The 19,722-nt window shown below is 52.0% G+C and overlaps 2 protein-coding genes across 6 annotated transcripts in view; one reads left to right on the top strand and one right to left on the bottom strand.

Annotated features, from left to right (window-relative positions):
* The window catches only part of LMBRD2 (LMBR1 domain containing 2), a 51,760-nt gene extending 49,544 nt beyond the window's left edge, over positions 1–2,216 (bottom strand). The window contains exon 1 of one of the 5 annotated variants that reach the window (XM_080679008.1): positions 1,999–2,216. The gene's annotated coding sequence lies outside the window, so the exon portion shown is untranslated. Of the gene's footprint in view, positions 1–1,874 lie in introns of all 5 variants that reach the window. The other 4 variants (XM_080679010.1, XM_080679012.1, XM_080679013.1 and 1 more) reach the window with 4 other exon arrangements.
* Positions 2,217–2,354: 138 nt separating this feature from the next.
* The window catches only part of SKP2 (S-phase kinase associated protein 2), a 28,240-nt gene continuing 10,872 nt past the window's right edge, over positions 2,355–19,722 (top strand). Inside the window, exons 1-4 of the mRNA XM_080678500.1 lie at positions 2,355–2,556; positions 3,044–3,315; positions 15,680–15,791; positions 18,273–18,416. Coding sequence (XP_080534626.1) covers positions 2,549–2,556; positions 3,044–3,315; positions 15,680–15,791; positions 18,273–18,416 — 536 coding nt within the window. The 5' untranslated portion in view covers positions 2,355–2,548. The remainder of the gene's footprint in view (positions 2,557–3,043; positions 3,316–15,679; positions 15,792–18,272; positions 18,417–19,722) is intronic.

Genomic DNA, 19,722 nt, shown 5'->3' with positions numbered 1-19,722 from the left:
ATAAACACGTTCCCAATTTACAAAGTCACTTTGTATTCTATCGGAAGCTTCCAAAGAGGACCAGAAGTTACTCACTCTAATGTCATTTTTAGATATCAGAGAAAATTATAATTCACTTGTTCTAGATAATGGTCTAGAAATTCTACTTGTGGAAAGATGGGATAGCTAGCTCACTGAAGTGGGACAACCGGTGTGTTGAATAAGGTTAGAGGAATAAAGTTAATCAGGAAAACAAAATCATCCACAGCAGTTGCAATCACAATGCAGATCTTGAAACCAGCAACATCAGTCTGTGCATAGGTAGTAATCTCAAGTCTTCAATGGATACAATTCCTTATACTAAATAGAACCACGTGTACCAATTTAAACTGTTACTTAATATATATGGAGAATAGCCATGATGAGAAGGAATGCAGAGGGGAAAAAGTATTCCCATTTTAGCAAGCTAAAGTATTTCTGTTACCAGGGCAAAGTACTAGTGAAATATCTACTCTAGAATTTGAAGACCGATTTTCAGAGTTGACAGCCTCTCTCTGAAGTCCTATTTAGGATCTTATGGCCACCAATTCAGACATTTCAAGTTCTCTGAGAACTAGAAATGTTCCCTAGCTCTCAGGCACTTACAGCACAAGCCTATTTCTCATTTTTCAATTTAGGATCATCCCATCTGTCAGCCCTTCCTATCTATAAGGGCTGAATCTAAAATGGCCTCTCTCAATTACTTTATATGTCAAAACACTGCTTAATTCTCACCATGGCATCTTAAAGTGTTTTCTTGTTTATTCTTTCTCCACCTTTAGCTTATAAGTTCCATCTTGTTCACTTTTCTGGAGGAGGCTATCATTTTTTTGTTAATTTTTTTTTTTCTCTAATGACTTGCAATTTTAAGGGAAAGGATGTAGATTTCAAGCTGAGGCAGCTGCTTTCTCCTTTAGCCAAAGTAGCATAAAGGTAAGTTTGTGTAAAAAACACAATCCAGAATATTTCACTTAAACATATTTTCCATATAACCATAGTTTAATGAATTCTGAACATGAGGCCTGGTTATTCTTAGCGTAGTTTTCAATCCAAATCAATGTGTGAACAGACCCCTTGTTTCCACGGGTGGCCCCTACTTTGAAGGACAAACGAAAGGTTCGGGAATACATTTCTCTGTCAAGCTAAGCCACCAGCCTGACACAAACACACACCTGGGCAAGGGAGGCTGCATTCCAGCATCAAGTGAATCACCGTGTCCCACAGCACACAGGTGTAATGTCTGTGACGACGCTGGCCTGCTTGCTTGGGAACTTAATAGATTCTCTCCCTTTCTGTTAGGGTTTGCAACTTATTCCCCCTCTCTCCCATTGTTTCCCCGGGTCACGGTTACCGAGGAGCTTGCACAATGGATTTCGCACGGTCATGCAACCTGGAACATGGCACACTCTCTACGCTCACCGCCTCCAAACTCTTCTCTCGGGGACAGAGGCTGAAAGTCTGGTTGCATCCCTTTCAGGCGGCGACGCAACCAGAGGCAGCAGGTAGGGCGAAAGCAACAGAATGGCTCTGCTGGTGGCCCTGGCGTTGCACCTACAAAGCGCTTTGCAAGCACGGTCACCTCACTCGTTCCGGTGCTGCGTTTACGAGCCTTGTCAAGGCGGCAAGGGGATGGGAACCAGCGCGCCCAGCAGTGGCCTCCTGCTCCCCTAAACCTAAGCCGCCGCCTGTCCTTCCAACTGCGCTTTCCCGGATCGGCCCCTCACTCCGAGCCTGTGAGGTGAGCGCAGTGCCTCTCCCCAGCGAGGAAAGGATCTGTCCACAGACCCAGTCCTACAAGGGCCGCAGCTTCCGGGCGGGGGAGAGCAGGTGCGACGCCCGTGCTCGCAGCCTCTCACCTGGCGGGCGAGCCGGCCACCGCCTCCACGCGGGGGCTGGGGCCGCGGGCCTCTCTGTGTCCGCCGGCGCTCGGCCCCAAACCCCAGACCCCCAAGTGCTTCACGCTCTTCCCCACAGGCTCACCGTCCGATCTCGCCAGACAGCGTCTGGAAGGACCGGGAAACTCCGCCTCCGCCGTCCAGCGTCTGGGACCCACGCTCCAGGTGACGGCGGCGGCGGTCAGCAGAAGGCCTGCGGGCTCCTGGGAAAGGAAAGCCCGATCCCCTTCAAGCGGCTGACATGTCCAAGTCCTCCGGAGCGCCGCCCGCTTCCGCCTCCCCGCCTCCCCGCCTCCCCGGGGGGCTGGCCCGCCCCGCAGCCGCGGGGGTTTGTGGGTACCTCGAGGCTTGGCGGAGCTGCAAGGGAAGGAAGTGGTGGCGAGCTCGCCGGACTACGAGGCGGGGCAGAAACTACAACTCCCAGCAGGTAGCGGGGCCGCAGACGGCGGCCGCCGAGATGCAGCTGGAGCGCCCCGCGCGCGCGGCGGGGATGGAACGTTGCTAGAGTTGGCGGGTCTCGCTCCAGGCGGCAGGAGCCTCACGCCTCGGCCCGCTGCGCTCCAAAGCGGGAATCCGGGAGGCGGGCAAGTCTGCAATTAGTGCACACATTTTAAATCCCGGAATCCGTGGACGCCATGCACCGGTAAACCGACTACAAAGAGGGGCAAACTTGAATGGACCGTCTTAATTCATTTAGGCCACGAGTATTGCTACTTGCTAAAATTGTTGCTAATGCTGTAATGGGAATGGTTTCTCAGCCCCTTTTGGGGGAAAAGCGTGGATGGATGGATGGATGCTTTAGTGCGGGGGTCAGTGTGTGGTTTTATTTGTCTTTCTGTATTGGGCTTTCCTGCTCAGAATTTGAATGGCTGTATGGTTTCCCTCCACTTTAAGAAATCCTTGAGGCCTTTTGCATGATCAGAATCGTAAATCAGAAAGCCTTTTTGATTTGCTCAGTTTTTTGTTTTTTTTTTCTCTCTCTTTCATTCTTGGGAACTCGCCGCCGGCATGTAAAAAATGCAGTTCTGTTAGCTGCATGACTACATTGCATAACTTGCAGTTTCCTTTAGGCCTACCAATTATTTATGGGTGTGTTCTCTAAGGAAAGGGGCTATTGTGCATTTTTGCAGGAAACACCTCCAGGAGATTCCCGACCAGTCGAGCAACGTGGCCACCAGCTTCACTTGGGGATGGGATTCTAGCAAGACTTCGGAGCTGCTGTCAGGCATGGGGGTCTCCGCCCTGGAGAAGGAGTGTGTGGACAGTGAGAACATCCCCCAGGAACTGCTCTCCAACCTGGGCCACCCGCAGGGCTCCCCAAGGAAACGGCTGAAGAGTAAAGGGAATGACAAGGACTTTGTGATCATCCGCAGACCCAAGCTAAATCGAGAGAACTTTCCAGGTAAGGTCTGAGGGTATGTCAGTCACGGAAGGGCTGAGGTGAACTGTTTTGCTGGTAAACCTTTGTTCTGGGATCTTTAGGATGGGGCCCTTTTAAAAACACCCAATTCTGAAGTTTTTTTGCCAAAGAAAATAACTCATTGTCAATGAAGTGTATAGGAATCTTGGCAGGTATATATCTCCTAGTGCTCAATTGATTTTTTTTACCCATGTGAAATTTTAACCCATGAGAAGACATCCCTACCTTTTTTCCCTAGAAAGTGATCTGCCCGCTCGAAGGCCAGCTCGGTGCCACTGATAAATGGGAACAAACGCGATGATCTTCATGTCGGACTCTTTTTTTATTGTATTCTGCTGTTTTATGCCCCTGGTGGAGCTCTTTGCCATAATCACATTAGTGATTTCTCAAAGGATTGCTAAAGTGGATGTTAAACTAAGTGGCGGAGACTTAACCAGGTCCACTCCCAAACGGGCTTTTTGTCTTGGGGTCTGTCTCCATTACGCATTACCTGTTCAGTCACGCAGCCCGAAGACCCGAAGGCCAGTCCCATTCCTGCCATCCCCCAGCAAATGACTGAATCTTTCCTTCCTGTCTCCTAAGTATTTCTCAAGCTCTCATCTTCTCTCAACTGAATATTGGAATGGACTCATTATTCCAGCCTTTTCCTCCCCAGATCCATCCCCAGAGCTAGACTGGGCTGACGGAAATGTAGAACTACCCTCTTAATAGCTTTCCACTCCCATTCATGAGCAAGTGATCCAGAGTGGATCAGAACCGCAAGAGTATTCAAATCCATAGTGCACTGACCTGGGGTCACCCGTTTTTCCTTGCTCGTAAATCATTTCAGACATTAACGCAGCAGTGTTTGCTGAGCACATACTATGTGCTTGGCATTCCTTCCTCTAGGTGCTGGAGAAACAGCAATGAACAAAACGTAAATATTCCTACGCCCATGGAGCTTCTGTTCTAGAGAAAGGACCCAATGAACATCATAAATATGATTTGTAGTGTGTTAGTAATAAGGGCTGTGGCTGGAGAAAAAAACACACAAAACTTTAAACAAGCCAAGAGGGATTGGAAATCCTGAAGTAGGGAGATGGATGACAATTTTAAACAGGGTATGGATGGAAAGCCTCCCTTGAACCTTAAGCAAAGGCACAAAGGAGGGAAGGGAATGTGCCATGCAGATATCTTGGAGGAGAGAGTCCTAAGCAGAGGTAGCAACCAGCGCCAAGACCCTGGGGCAGAAGCGTGTCCTGTTTGTTGAAGGAACAGCAAGAAAGCCATATTCTAAGCGTGGGATGGGCCCAGGAGAAAGTAGAGGGACATTAGACTAGAGGTGCTGGCTTGTTTTGCTTTAAAAAAAAAACCAAATGTGTGTTGTGTGGTGTGTGTTTTTTTTGTTTTGTTTTTTGATCCTTTCTTTAGGGAAGAGAATCTTCAAATTACGGCCTGGGAATCTGTAGTAGGAATTGAATTAGAAAGGCAGTAAAAGGTTATGGGGAAGTCAGACAAATCTGGGTTTCAATCTGTCTTGCTGTCCTCAACCTTAGGAAGTTAACTGGGCTCTCTGTGCCTCCGTTTCTTTGTGAAATGGAGAGATAATACCCACTTCATAGGTCGCCGTGAAGGTTAAAGGAGACAATGCCCGTGACGCTCTTAGCGTGCTGCCTGCCTGTAGCACTCAGTAAGAGAACCCGGTTAGTGTGGCCACCTCCCCTTGGGAGGCTGCTTCACTTCTTCTTTTGTCCTGAAAGCTGTTGGTCTGAGCCTGTTCGTGAAGGGCTCTTCCCCTTCAGAACTTAACGACACTGCGTGGCATACCGCACTAGCAGTTGGGTGCGTGACCACCCGAACGTGGAGAGAGAGAGATAGAAACATCAATGATGAGAGAGAATCATTGATCGGCTGCCTCCTGCACGCCCCCTCCTGGGGATCGAGCCCGCAACTCAGGCATGTGCCCTTGGCCGGAATCGAACCTGGGACCCTTCTGTCCACAGGCCGACGCTCTATCCACTGAGCCACACCAGCCAGGGCTAAAAGCCTTCTTGTCTCTAAGCGAGGCACTCTGGAAAGTGGACAAGATGAAGGGGCGGTTGCTGTCTGCTAGGCAACTGCAAGTCAAGTGGAGGAGCAAAGACAGCACACCAGAAGAAGCACTCCCAGCAAGAGGCGGAAGCCAGCCCCCCCGATGTGTCGGAGGCCAGAGGAGGACTAGATTGTTCAGTGTGACTTCAGATATATAGGTCTGAAGGGCGAAGAGAGAGGCGGGGAGGGAAGCAGTAGTATCCATTGTCCCGTTGGAACTGCACGCAGCACAGACCGGTTCGTTGGCGTGGGGCGGCGTGGAGCGGTGAAGTCACTGCCGTGGGATGAGGGGCAGCTGGTGGGGAGGGTCCCCGCGGGCCTCCCGGGGCCTGCGCCTCCCGCGCACCGAATCGTCATTCCGGGGAGTTTTGTGTGCAGTTGTCAGGACAGGTGGCTAACAGCTCTGCCAGGATTAGGGTGCAGCAGGCCACACCTGCTTTCCACAGAGATCCGATGCCAGTAGCCCTGGACTGTGAGTTCTTCTTGGTTCTGCACTCAGCAGTCTCTCTGTAGGCCCCCAGCCAGGCTCACATCTGGCAACTAAAACCTCTTTATCTGTCTGCTTGGGAAGATGAAATCTATGGGACCGGCCTGTCCCAGCACAGCTCGGATTGGCCCTTGGGGTGAGTGTGTGGCAGGCATTGGGAGGAAATGGCCAGCAGTGAGGTCATTGATGGGCAGAAAGAGGACAACTGCGTTTTCTTTGTGGGCATTAAATGCCTGTCCGGGTCCCTTTCTTCCCCGCTTCCCCCTCCTCCCTCCAAACAGGATGCAGGAAAACACGGTTGAACTAATTTGTTGATCCGCTCTCCCATGGCGATTAAACTGCTTGAAATTCCAGACCCCACACTGGTTTCTCAGACTGGAGACTCCAAAGTTTAGAGAATGCTGATATCCCCAAGGAACCTTGTTCAAAGTGCAAAATTCCTGAGATACTGATCCAAGAAGTCTTGCCTTGAGCTGGAATCGGCTTTAACAGCCCCAGGCAAACATAGTTCCTCCAGTCTTTTTGGTTTTTTTAACCAATAACAAATATATTTTACATTGCAATCCTGGGTGTGTACCTGAAATATTCCCCTTACTAAGGGTTTTCCTATTCCGTTCCATTTTTCAAAATCAGGGCTGGTCAGCCCTGCCCGTGAGGCTCAGTTGGTTGGGTGACGTCCTGTGTACCCAAAGGTTGCTGGTTCGGTTGCTGGTCAGGGCACATGCCCAGGTTACAGGCTGATGGAGGTTTCTCTCTCACTGCCTCTCCCTTCTTCTCTCTCGAAAATCAATAAAAATCTATTTAAAAGCGGAAAAACAGTGCTGGTCAAACTAGACTGATTTCATGACTCACCAATGAATCTCAGCCTGCAGCTCTCCAACAGCTCTGTTAGAGCCTGTAGGGGACCCTCCCAGGCACTTTCTCTGCTCTGTAGCTTCCATTCATTCATTCATTCATTCATCCAAGATTTATTGAGCACCGTCCTAGAGATGAGGAATACAGCAGTGAACATAACAGGTGAAAGACCCGGCTCTCATTCAGCCTGTACACTGAACCTTCTTCTCCAAATCCCAATTCCCGTGGTTTTTTACCCATTGCTCTTCCCACACTCCAGGGATGGCCACGTCTGTCACAGAAATCTAGGGTGGAGGGGTGGCGGGGATCATTGAGGACCTCTGGTTTGGTTTTGCTGTGGTTTTGCTTTTTTTTTTTCAGTTTTGCCTACCTAGCCAAAAAAAAAAAAAAAAAAAAAAAATAGCTAGTTTGATCCAGTGTTTTCTCTTTGCAATTTGTGGAAGAGGAAGGAAAACTCATCTCAGATGGCGGAATCTATTGTCTCTTCCCAGAAAGGAAGCCCGGGTTGTTACCACTTAACACAATCGGGCAAAGTCAAACATGAATTGAGCCGCCACTCTTAAAAAAATACACAAAAAATAGCAGGTGTGAGCGGCAGTATCGTTTATCTACTAGTAAGAGGGGCAGTTCTAAGAGTCTAAGTCTTGTTTGTGGGTCAGATGGCTTCGGTGTTTTACGCTGAATTGGAGCATAGGTGATGTTCCCAGGAAGACATATGTGGAGTCGGAGGAGTCAGTCTCCTGCAGAGATCTAATACATAGATTAGCTGTTCCTCCCAGGGGCGTGGAAGAGGCACGCGCAGTGATGAGGTCAGCGGAGTGGGCGGCTGGGCTTGCACCTCCGGACCGAGTGGACATGGTGGTGCCCGCGGGGGATGACCACCGGCAGGGGTGTGAGCTGGCCTCCCGCTGTCGGGGAGCTGAAGACCAGAGGCCTTGGGCTGAGGAGTTGTTTCCCTTACTGTGCAGCCCTGGGCGGTTGAGAAGAGGCCACGCAGGAAGGACCTGCTCTGGACTTTCTCATCCGCTCAGGGCACCCAGCAGCAGTGCAGTCAGGAATCCAGGAAACAGATGGCTGCTGCTTTGAGAATTAAATATGGCAAGTCAGATTACATTATGCATACCCCAGGCCGGATCCCAGCCGCCGGAGCAGCCATAGGAAGACAGACTTCCGCCCCCTCTGCTGGGACAGCAGCCAACTTCAGGCTGTGACACCTCTCCCCCGCCCCCCCCCCCCCCAGGGGCCCTAGCATCACTGTCACCCTGTGGTCAACAGAGTGGGGCGCTGGGTACTTGGCTGCTGGCGTGTTTTCTCGGCCATTGCTCCTTCCATCTGGTAGCCGCGTCCTTGACAGCTCTCAGCATCACTGTTTTACGCCCTCTCCCCTCACTTGTCCCTCCCAGCCCTGGTTGATGTCTCTTTTTTTTTCCTCTTTTTTCCATATAAATTCAGATTGAATTCTCTCTTTTCCTAAACTCGTAGACCATCTAGTACTCAGAAGAAGGAGAGTATGGAATCGTAGAGCATCCGAGGGCAGAAAGGGGCATGAGTTGGAGTCAGACCTGAGTTTAAATTCCCGCTGTGCCACCCGCTGGTTCTGTGCCCCTGTTCCTTCTGTCATCGTTACATCTCCGGAAGCCCCTCCCCCCACTCGAAGGCCACTCCTGTTCTGACAGGACATTTCCTTTGTGTCCTGGTTTGTCTTCCGCCTCATCCCCCCTCCCCCCCCCAAACGCCAGCAGGCAGTGCCATTGCTTGGCAGGGTGACTGTGTCCCTGCCGGCAGTGCCCTCTGACACCCGGCCAGCATTCCAGGGGCCACCTCTCGGGCTCTACGCCTTTCCTTGGGGGCGTGGGGTTTGGAACAGACAGCACAGAGCCACGTTTGACCTGTGGCTCTCACCGAATGGTGGCTCTCACCTTGGTGAGGCTCTTTGGCCCCGCCAAGACGGCTTTCCTCATCTGTAAAATGGGCTCATACTACTTAGTACACGCACGGGGTTGCTGCAGAGATGAGGTGGCTTTCCTCACTACCTGAGACTTTTAAGGCTTTGCGTAAAGGACAGTTTTGTCTGTTTTCAGTCCTCACCCGAGGATATGTTTTTCTGATTCAGCTCACTCACAGTTTTCAGGAGGGAAGAGTAAAAGGTATAGTGCACGTACGTAGCGAAGATTTAGCCAGTGCTTGTAAGTGTGCCAGGTGCTGGGCGTGCACATCTGGGCAGGGGGCTGTGAACGCCCCTCGGCGGAAGGGCATTTGAGTCAGGGTCTGAAGGATGCGTGGGAGTTGGCAGGGAGGAAGGAAGTTGCGATGCAAAGTCCTTTCACGGTGGCTTCCCTTGCTCGTGTGGCTTCCTGGCCCGGCTCTGCTGCCCTCCGCAGACCTCTGCACTCATTGCTGTGCCAGGTTTTCCTACTGGCATTTTAATTACCTATCCGCACCGAGTGGCCGGATGACGGTGCTCTCTGAACGCATCATCATCTGGCCACTCCGTGTATTTTCACATGGGTACCAAAAGTATTCTGGGCTTTTGCTGGAGGTCAGCCACCTATTTGCCCTGAGCTTTCTGTCAGCCAGTGCAAAGGGGAAAACGGATCAGGTGCACAATTTATAGTATCTTTGATATCCAATCAATGAGGTGCTCAGGAGAAGTACACTGAGTGGCCAGGTTATTACGCGTTCAGGGATCATCATCATCTGGCCACTCAGTGTACGTCGTTCCTGATTTCTTATGTCTTCCCAGGCAAATAGGCAGCACCGAGTTTGTTCCTGTCTCCCGCCCTGTTCTTCACAGCAAGCCTCTCCGATTTTCCCTCTCCCCTCCCCCCCATCGTTAGTGGACCCTTCAGTGCCCACCCACAGCCCCCCGAAGCTCACCATTCCCAGCGCCTCCTCTTGCACGCAGATGTGCTGTGAGGGCTTTCTCCGGGCAGGCATGCTGGGGAGTTAGCATCTCTCCTAGAAGCCCCCAACCCGTGGCTGGCAGCAGCTGGGACACCTCTGGATGGTCCCTGCAGTCCCCAGCAGATGGGAACCCCCGTTGCCCATAGCAATAACCTCCTCGTGAGCATGCCCGGAGCTGGCCTCCTTCCCTTCCGTATCGCTCACTACTCCTTCCAGGGCCTCCTGAGACCACTTCCCAAATAAACTACTTGAATCTGGTCCTCTGGGCCTGCGTCCGGAGCTCCCAAACTTAGAGAGAGGGTGGTTTGGGGGTCTGGGTAGATGACACCATGCCTCCCTTTCACCTTAGAGGGAATTCTAAGCAGCGTTGGAAGGAAGCGGTCCCGAGAAGAAAAGGTGCAGAGTCCATGGCGAGAGGACAGGAATGGAGACGAGAGAGAGAAAAGGGAGGTGGACTCTGCCGCTCCACCTTTTCTCATATATTACGTAACCGTCACAGCGATCGACTTGGCAAGATCATCTCTCTCTCCCCGTTCCTACAGATGCGGAGACTGAGCCCAGAGGGAGTAAGCTGGCAGCTGCGAAGCTGACTTCCGGGCTAAGCCTCTTCCTCCATCCAGTCAGGGGGCTGGTGTTTGGGGGGGTTGGGGCGGAGGCGGGGGGCGGTAAGCACCGGTTGCCAGCATAGTCTTTGCAGATCATAGTAAAATCTCAGCCTTAGATTTGAAAGAACTAAGTATGTAATTTTCCTGCCAAATCAAATGCTAGAATCTGATCTCCAGATACAAGAGGTCAGGGGAGTTCAGAATTAATGGAAGAAAAACTTGAGGAAAACCTGTCCATCAACTTTTTTCCAGTTAGGGGAGCAGAGCAGGAGCCTGGTTTGAGAACCTTTGACCTCTGTGCACTCTGACCTTGAAGGAACTTTGTGACAGTGGCTGCCATCCTGAGGAGCCTCAGGGTAATCTCTAGCTGCCTCTGCGGGTCTAGGTCAAGGGTCAGCACTGATGACCTGCCTTCACCCCTCTACCCCGAGGATTCAGAGCCTTTCATTTCGTCCTGTAGAGAGAGGCGCAGGCATTCACTGAGCAACTGCACATCTCTTACTCACTCTTCCAGAAGGCTTCCTTGACCACCGCCCCGCCCCACACACACACCACAGCGCCCTGAACCCCCCCATTGCAGCCTGTCATGATGCTTCATTGAAATCTCCTCCCTCGTCTGCATCTCAGACTCTGAGCAGGCCGTTCGTCTTTTTATCCCTAGAACAGACCCCAACATACTAGTATATAGTACGTGGTTAATAAGTACATGAGTGGAGGAATGTTTCAGACATTGTGCTAGTTCTTGGAAATACAAAGATATATATATATATTTTTTAAATAGCTCTTGTTCTCAGGAACTTGTGGTGTAGCGAGGGACCAGGCAGATGAGAAAGTCAATAATCAGCTGTAAAAAGTGGCCTGTTGGTGCTGTCCTGAGCGTCTTCCATGGGCGTGGGGGCTGGATTAATAGCGACTGGGTTTTAAAATAATAGCAGTGGGGGCGGGGGGCGGGGGACAACATATGCAGACCCACTAGGATGTAACACAAATGCCTTATTCTAAAAACTACAAGGCACTCTGAATGGCTTCTAGATAGTGAACAGAACAACGCGTTGGGCCCTAACTGGACCGCTTTGAACTTCATGCTAATCAGTACAGACTTTAGGCTAAACATTTGGGGGCACCATGGAAGGGCTCTAACCGAAGAGAGAAGGCATGCCTGTTGGAGAAAGATGGAGAAGATTGCCCAGGAATGCCGCCCGCAGGCAGCAGCTGCCCTGTGTGTCACCTCCCCCCTCGGGGCCTCACGGAGCCTGGTGCGATCAGTATGCGTGTCCATGCAATACTGCACCTTTTAAACGGGGGAGGACAAAGAGGGGCTGTCTATTAGGGTTCTCCGGAGACACCCAACAAGTAGGAGACCGGCGGAGGTTGCTTACAAGGAATTGGCTCACACAGCTAGGCTTTGTGGAGGCTGGAATGTCCCACCCAAGATCTGCATTCCTGAGGCCTGAGAACCGGGACAGCGCAGGGTGTGGGTTCCAGTCCAGGGTCTGCAGGCAGGAGGGTGCCCCCCCCCCCCCCCCACACACACACACACGCCCGCCCGGGAGAGAGCCAGCTCTCCCATAATTAACCTCTTCTCATCAGGCCCTGGATTGGCTGAGACCTGCCCACGTAGGCAGGGCGCTCTGCTTTTCTCTACTGATTCAGGCGTTAATCTCATCCTGAAACACCCTCGCAAACACGGCCCCACCGCTAGACCCAGGCTAGCTGGCATCACAGAGAAGCGGATGGCTCTGGAATTGGTGGAGAGCAATGGGAGGCAGGCAGAGGCTGGGAGGGCCAGTTATTGAGCTGACAACTCCCAGTATGTCCGTGGTGCACCCTTGTCTCCTTCTTAGCCGTTGTCACATTACCCTGATCTGTACATTCGTGTGTAAGAGTTCACTGCTCGTTAGGAGACTAAGCAAAGTGGTGTTCCTGCATCTACCCTTTCCTCCCTCCTTTTCCCAGAACACAGCCGCTAGCGTGGTTTTTTTTAAAAAGTACATGAGATCAAGATTTTGTCACTCCTATGCTCAGAACCCTTTAGTGCAGGGGTCCTCAAACTTTTTAAACAGGGGCCAGTTCACTGTCCCTCAGACCGTTGGAGGGCCGGACTATAGTTTAAAAAAAAAACTATGAACAAATTCCTGTGCGCACTGCGGGCCCGGGACGAGTCGGCTGCTAAGCAGGACAGGCAGCGGCACCCGGCGGGCCGGATCCATGTCCTCGGCGGGCCGCATGTGGCCCGCGGGCCGTAGTTTGAGGACGCCTGCTGAGTGGCTGCTCAGCACCTTCAGAGCCAGAGCCGAAGGCCGCCTCATGGCATAGAAAGCCCTGCATGGCCTCATCTTGAACCCCTCCACCCCTGTAGTTTTTTTCACACTGTGCTCCTTGCTGTTCCTCAAAGCAGAGATGCTGTTCCTTGCTCCTAGAGCACACCCCAGACACCCATAGGGCTGACTCCCTCACTGTGTCCAAGCCTCTGCTCAGGGATCGCCATCTCTGTAAGGCCTTTGCTGGCCACTGGTCAGACTTTGAACACCTACCCCATGCTGCCCATCCTCTCCTTTACCCTGCTTGATTTCTCTGCAGAGCACTGGTCCGTTTTCACAAGGCATGTCATTTACTGTTTAGTTAGTATCTGTGATTATCTGTTTCTTCCCACAAGGATGCAGGTATTTTGTCTGCCTTGTTTACCCCCCGACCCCCACCCCCCCCACCTGGCACCTAAAGTGACCCCTGGTCCATGCCTACTTGTTGATTAACGGATGAGAACACCCTTGATGTTACACGTCTAGGTGAAGCGGAAGCCCGGGAGAACAGGGTGGAAGTGCATTTGCCTTTTAAATAAGGTCACTATGAAACCAAAACGTGGGGTGGTTTGAATCCAAGTTCGTGGTCTTACAAAATCGAAGAATGACGTCTCGGTTATAAACAGTTTTTCGTGGAAGCAACGTTTATTGACAGAAGTGGTTCCAGAAGCAGGCGAGTGTCCAGAGCTTCCGTCCCACGTTGCCGTCGGGTGTCGTTTAGTGAGGTCTGTCAGTCCATGTGCAGAGTCCCAGGTGGCCCTGGGCCACGTGGGCTCCGGAGCATCCCCAGCTGCAGGAGCCAGGACCCCAGGGAGCAGGAAGAGACCGAGGTGGCCCGCTTTAGGGGTGGAGACAGCCTTGCCAGCTCCTGATTGGCCCTTTGCAAGAATTCTGCCTCAGCAACATCCTTGGGATTGGTGTATACGCCTTACTGCCTTGCGATTGGTTATCTGCAGGCTCTCATCTTAGCAACAATCCATACATTTTAAGCCTTACCCGGCTGGGTTTCCTTAGCCATTCTGCCTAACCGGGTTCCTGGTCCTCTTTGCTCTGCCGCCCATGGTCCCGATTCCTGACGTCCTAGCTTCCTCTGCCTCCTCGGCTACTTGATCATCCCTCCACCGAGTCCTCAGCGACGCGATGGTCAGGATTCCTTATCCCGGGGATGGCCTCCGAGAGGGCTGTGCACTTGCTCTGAGTCTTTTTTTTTTTTTTTTTAATGTATTTTATTGATTTTTTTACAGAGAGGAAGGGAGGGGGATAGAAAGCTAGAAACATCGATGAGAGAGAAACATCAATCAGCTGCCTCCTGCACACCTCCTACTGGGGATGTGCCCGCAACCAAGGTATGTGCCCTTGTCCGGAATCGAACCCGGGACCCTTCAGTCCGCAGGCCGACGCTCTATCCACTGAGCCAAACCGGTTTCGGCATTGCTCTGAGTCTTTGCCAAAGATTGGCCTGCGGGTGCGGAAGGAAGTGTGTTGGGAAAAATATTCTTGGTTTCCCTTTTTTTCTTTTTTGCCAAGAAAATATGGTGCTTACTTCAGGGTACCTGCACTGTGGGTGAACAGAAAAACCATCGCGTGGATAATTTGATGAGGGTGACATTCCTGTTTCAAGCTGAATGGTGTGTACCCTTTAAGTGTAAGAGAAAAGGCAACGTGTTGTAGGCGGCGGGAATGGCACCAGGTGTCTGACCGGTGGGTCAGACCGAACCTGGGTTCCACAACCTCGGTACTTGGGTTCTGGCTGGGAGAGAATTCAGAGCAAGACCCCACCTGTAAGAGAGGATTTACTTGGTAAGTCACAGAGGTAGAAGAAGTGATTCCTACAAGAAATGGGCTTAGGAATCGAGTTACGGAGGTAAAGGAAGGGCCCTTGGAGCTTGGGAGTGAGGAAGGTAATAGTAATCTGTCCGGGGAGGGGAGGGGAGGGGATGGGGGGAGCACACGGGGGTCCTCCATCCTAAGGGGTTTAAGGGTGGAGATTTTAGGGGAGGTCCCAAGGAAAGACCTTAATAGAATATTCAGTAGCCTTTGTTAACGTAAAAACCATTGAAACATGTAAAGAATTTTTGTGAGTTTATTTGAGCCAAACTGTCGACATATGCCGGGAAGCAGAACCTCAAGGAATTGAGATAATGCTCCTGAGAATGGCGGGTTACATCTGTATTTATACATTGCAATCCAAGGAGGGACGTAGGTGGGTTCCATGAAATCCATTGGTGACAGACTAGAGAGGCGGGAGAAAGCAAAGCGGGGAAACCCCTGGGCTTGGATACAAAGTAAAATGATGGGCACACACTTTAGGTGGGTGCAGGAACAATTACCTTGATAATGAAGGAATTTGTGGTCTCTGTCCTGGCGCCCAGCACATTAGGTTGGGCCCCAAGGGGTCCGGAAAAAGGGAAGTTACTAGTTACCCAGACAGTTCAAAGGGTCTGTTATTATAGATGCAAACAGACCGGCTCATATAATACCTTAATAAAAATATATATATATATATAAAAAAATAAAAAGACCGGCTCAGTTAAGGTAAAGGTTGACCTTGTCAGGGAAGATACCGGCCTAGGAGGTGACTACCCACCCTAAGGGCTTTCCGTTAAAGTTTAATTTCAGACCATCCTCTGTGGTGGCTTTAAGTCTCTGCCTCTGCAAGATCGCATGCAGGCCTCCCCTGAGCCCGTCAGTTAGCATGTGGCCCCTCTCGCCCACACCTCCCAGGTGCGTCCATTCAGGGTTGTGGTCCCCACTGATTGCTGGCCGGCACGCGGGCAGCGGGTGGTTATTCCCTGCAGCTGGTCCTGACGGCAGCAGCCAGCGCCTGGTTCTGCTGCTCATCTGGGCCTGGAGCTGAAATACGGCGGAGAGGCCTGGTGTAACCTCCAGAGAGGAAGGGCCAGCGGTTCCAAACCTCATCACCAGCGATCCGCTAGGGGAGAGAAAGTCCCTCTGGGGGCACGGTCCCACGGGACAATTGACTGCCCATGGCTCGGCTTCCCACCCTGATGAGCTGTGTGCTGCCCCAGGGTCCTCGCTCTGCTCCTGTCTGTCTGACTGCCTTCAGCAAATGAACTCGGCGGTTAAGAGCATGGTGACGGCAAACACGCCTTTGCCCCTCACAGGTGTCTCCTGGGACTCGCTTCCAGACGAGCTGCTCTTGGGCATCTTCTCCTGCCTGTGCCTCCCGGAGCTCCTGCACGTCTCCTGCGTCTGTAAGCGGTGGTACCACCTGGCGTAAGTATCGTTCGCCCCTTGGGCCTGTGGGGGCGGGGAGAGGGGGTCATGCCTTCATTGGCTCTGTTGAAAGGAAGAACGAGAACAGTATAGTAGCACACATAAACGAAGTATCTCGTGTTTCTGTGAATACTTAGTGTCTTATTTCCCCGTGAAGCGGGGGGGGGGGAGGTCCCCTGGAGGTGAAAACGCACCCCTTTTGGAGACCCTCTTTGCCCTGGATCCCGGGAGGGGAGTGCCAGGTGAGGCACAGCCGGGGAGCCGGGCGGTGAGGGCAGGGGCCAGAGGACCCGGGGCCCTGGTGTTGGGTCGGGTGTGAGCCGGCCCGGCCCCTGAGGCTCTGGGTGACCCGAGGGAGGTCTTTGTCGCTTTGAGTGGGAAGAACAGCGCCTCCAGGACAGGAAAGTTAGGAGGGGACACACAGATGCCGCCTGGCAGTGCCTGGCTCTCAGTGTGCGGCGCGTGACAGCCCGCAGGTGTTGGTGTGTCGTGGGTTTTGGGGACGGCACCTCTCAGGTGTGGGCAGTGAGCTGGGCATGGAAAGTCGTGCTGAGCTGGGAAGGCCGCCACAGGCCGGGAGCGGCGAGGAAGGCTGTGTTTATCAGGGTGAACCTTTCTTCCCCCTTCACCCCTTCTCATCCCCACCCTCCCCTCCACACACCCCCCCCTCCACCGTCTCTCTCCTTCCAGCGTCAAGGACTCTCACTGACCGCACGAGCCCCTTCCTCTCCACTCGGGGTGTGCTGGGATAAGACACCTCGTATTTAGTCTCACTCATCCCCCCCTCCCCACGGGACCCCGTTTTCATTGTCTTTTCCGCCAGCTGACCTCCTCATGCAGAGTCTGGTACTCTTCATCTCAGTTGTTGCAAAAGTCGTAACAGACATTTATTAAGCACTTGTTGTGTGCCCCGCACGGCAGTCCTGCCTTCTTAGTAACAGGTCAGATAACACATGGACAGTGTCTTTATGCAGAATTATTCCACAGCCCTCGCCAGGGGTCTGCTTATTTCAGGCAGTGTTAAAAAATAAAATTCTCGTAGGCTTTTATTATCTTTTTAATCTATTTTTATTGATTTCAGAGAGGAAGGGAGAGGGAGAGAGAGATAGAAACATCAGTGATGAGAGAGAATCATTGATTGGCTGCCTCCTGCATGCCCCTCACTGGGGATCAAGCCCGCAACCCAGCATGTGCCCTTGACCGGAACCGAACCCGGGACCCTTTCGTCTGCAGGCCGATGCTCTATCCACTGAGCCAGAACGGCCAGGGCTTTTAACATGTTAAGCACCCAGCCTGTTTTGTCTTCCGGACGTAAAGTATGGTGTCAGTCACCAGTGACTGACGGGGCACTTAACGTGGTAAAATGTGTGCTCATGCGTATGACCTTGTGTTTGCTTTCTTGTTAAATTGAATGAATCTGTGGTTGTTAAAGCTCCCTTATTTGTTCAGTATTGGTACCTCTTTCTTGTATTAGAAATACTATCCAAAATCTAATATTTTTCCCTTTTCTTTCACATTATTTCATATCTATATATATAAAAGCCTAAGCGACCGGTCGACCATTCGACTGTTTGACCACCAGGGGGCAGACGCTCAGCACAGGAGCTGCCCTCCGGCGGTCAGTGCACTCCCACGGCGGGAGCACTGCTCAGCTGACCAACGGGTGCCAGATGCTGGGCTCACGGCTGGCATGAACCTGTCCCGCGGACACTCCCCCTGCGTGCCCCTCCCCCATCCGGACCGGGACTGGGATCGGGACCAGTGGGGCCGGAATGAGTGGGAGCATGAGTGGGAGCAGCGCAGTGCCCGGCCCAGGCGGGGGCCCCTCGGGGGATGTTGGACTTCCTGTTTCGGCCCGATTCCTGCAGGCCACGCCGAGGGCCTCTAGTATATACATATATTTCTATGCGTGTGTGTGTGTGTGTGTGTGTGTGTGTGTGTGTGTGTGTGTATGTATGTTTATAGAAGCTTCAAAGGTATTATAAAACAGAGCTGAACTATAACTTCCTTTTCCTAGTAGATGTCAGAGTCATATCTCATAAAGTAGTGCTTACTTTCCTACGTTCAGTGTGTTGACGGTGTGGTAACCTGTTTCTGGGTAACAGAAATGGCAAGTGAGATTACTGTGGTCATTTGGAACCTACTCACCTTGTCAGTAATCAATTAAGCAACTTGATCAGTCGTTTTTAAAGTTATCAAATGGAACGGAAGGCTGGAATTCTGTTCTCCGAGTCCAGGTCCTTGCCTTGCTAATGACAGCCCTGAGCCACCTAAGTTAGAAGTCCGTAGAAAGAGGAGTGGGGAAGCTGACCCAGGATGTGTGTGACCAGGCTCAGTAGTGCCTTTAAAACGTCATGGCTGATAACGGAGGTTTCTTCAGAATTGGCTTCCAGGCGATGGATCGGCTCCTCGATGGCAACGGTGTGGGGAGCCTGCAGTATCCAGTGCCCCAACTTACCGATCGAGCCCCCTCTCTTCCAGGTTCGACGAGTCTCTGTGGCAGACCCTGGACCTCACCGGTAAAAACCTGCACCCGGAAGTGATTGGCCGGCTGCTGTCTCGAGGGGTGGTGGCCTTCTGCTGCCCGCGATCCTTTGTGGACCAACCGTTAGTTGAACATTTCAGGTAAAAAAAGGAAAATCCTGCAGAAAGACTGTCTAAATCTCGAGGTGGAAACCCTCAAATCCCCATCTGCTCAGCCCTCCCCTTCCAGCAAGCTCCCGTCCCCCATGCCCTAGAAACGTCCACAGAGGAATTCCCTCCACGTACCTCAATATCAGCCTGTCCCACATTATATCAGCCCCCCTTTACTTCCCTCCACGTACCTCAATATCAGTCTGCCCCACATTATATCAGCCCCCCTTTACTTCCCTCCACGTACCTCAATATCAGCCTGTCCCACGTTATATCAGCCCCCCTTTACTTCCCTCCACGTACCTCAATATCAGCCTGTCCCACATTATATCAGCCCCCCTTTACTTCCCTCCACGTACCTCAATATCAGCCTGTCCCACATTATATCAGCCCCCCTTTACTTCCCTCCACGTACCTCAATATCAGTCTGCCCCACATTATATCAGCCCCCCTTTACTTCCCTCCACGTACCTCAATATCAGCCTGTCCCACATTATATCAGCCCCCCTTTACTTCCCTCCACGTACCTCAATATCAGCCTGTCCCACATTATATCAGCCCCCCTTTACTTCCCTCCACGTACCTCAATATCAGCCTATCCCACGTTATACTCAGCCCCCCTTTACTTCCCTCCACGTACCTCAATATCAGCCTGCCCCACATTATATCAGCCCCCCTTTACTTCCCTCCACGTACCTCAATATCAGCCTGTCCCACGTTATATCAGCCCCCCTTTACTTCCCTCCACGTACCTCAATATCAGCCTGTCCCACGTTATACTCAGCCCCCCTTTACTTCCCTCCACGTACCTCAATATCAGCCTGTCCCACATTATATCAGCCCCCCTTTACTTCCCTCCACGTACCTCAATATCAGCCTGTCCCACGTTATACTCAGCCCCCCTTTACTTCCCTCCACGTACCTCAATATCAGCCCGTCCCACATTATATCAGCCCCCCTTTACTTCCCTCCACGTACCTCAATATCAGCCTGTCCCACGTTATACTCAGCCCCCCTTTACTTCCCTCCACGTACCTCAATATCAGCCCGTCCCACATTATATCAGCCCCCCTTTACTTCCCTCCACGTACCTCAATATCAGCCTGTCCCACATTATACTCAGCCCCCCTTTACTTCCCTCCACGTACCTCAACATCAGCCTGTCCCACGTTATACTCAGCCCCCCTTTACTTCTCTCCACGTACCTCAATATCAGCCTGTCCCACGTTATACTCGGCCCCCCTTTACTTCCCTCCACGTACCTCAGTATCAGCCTGTCCCACGTTATATCAGCCCC

Source organism: Plecotus auritus (genome assembly GCF_963455305.1).
Source record: "Plecotus auritus genome assembly, chromosome: 7".
Taxonomy (NCBI): domain Eukaryota; kingdom Metazoa; phylum Chordata; class Mammalia; order Chiroptera; family Vespertilionidae; genus Plecotus; species Plecotus auritus.
Note: the sequence above shows the minus strand (reverse complement) of the source record. Positions and strands in the feature narration are given on the sequence as shown.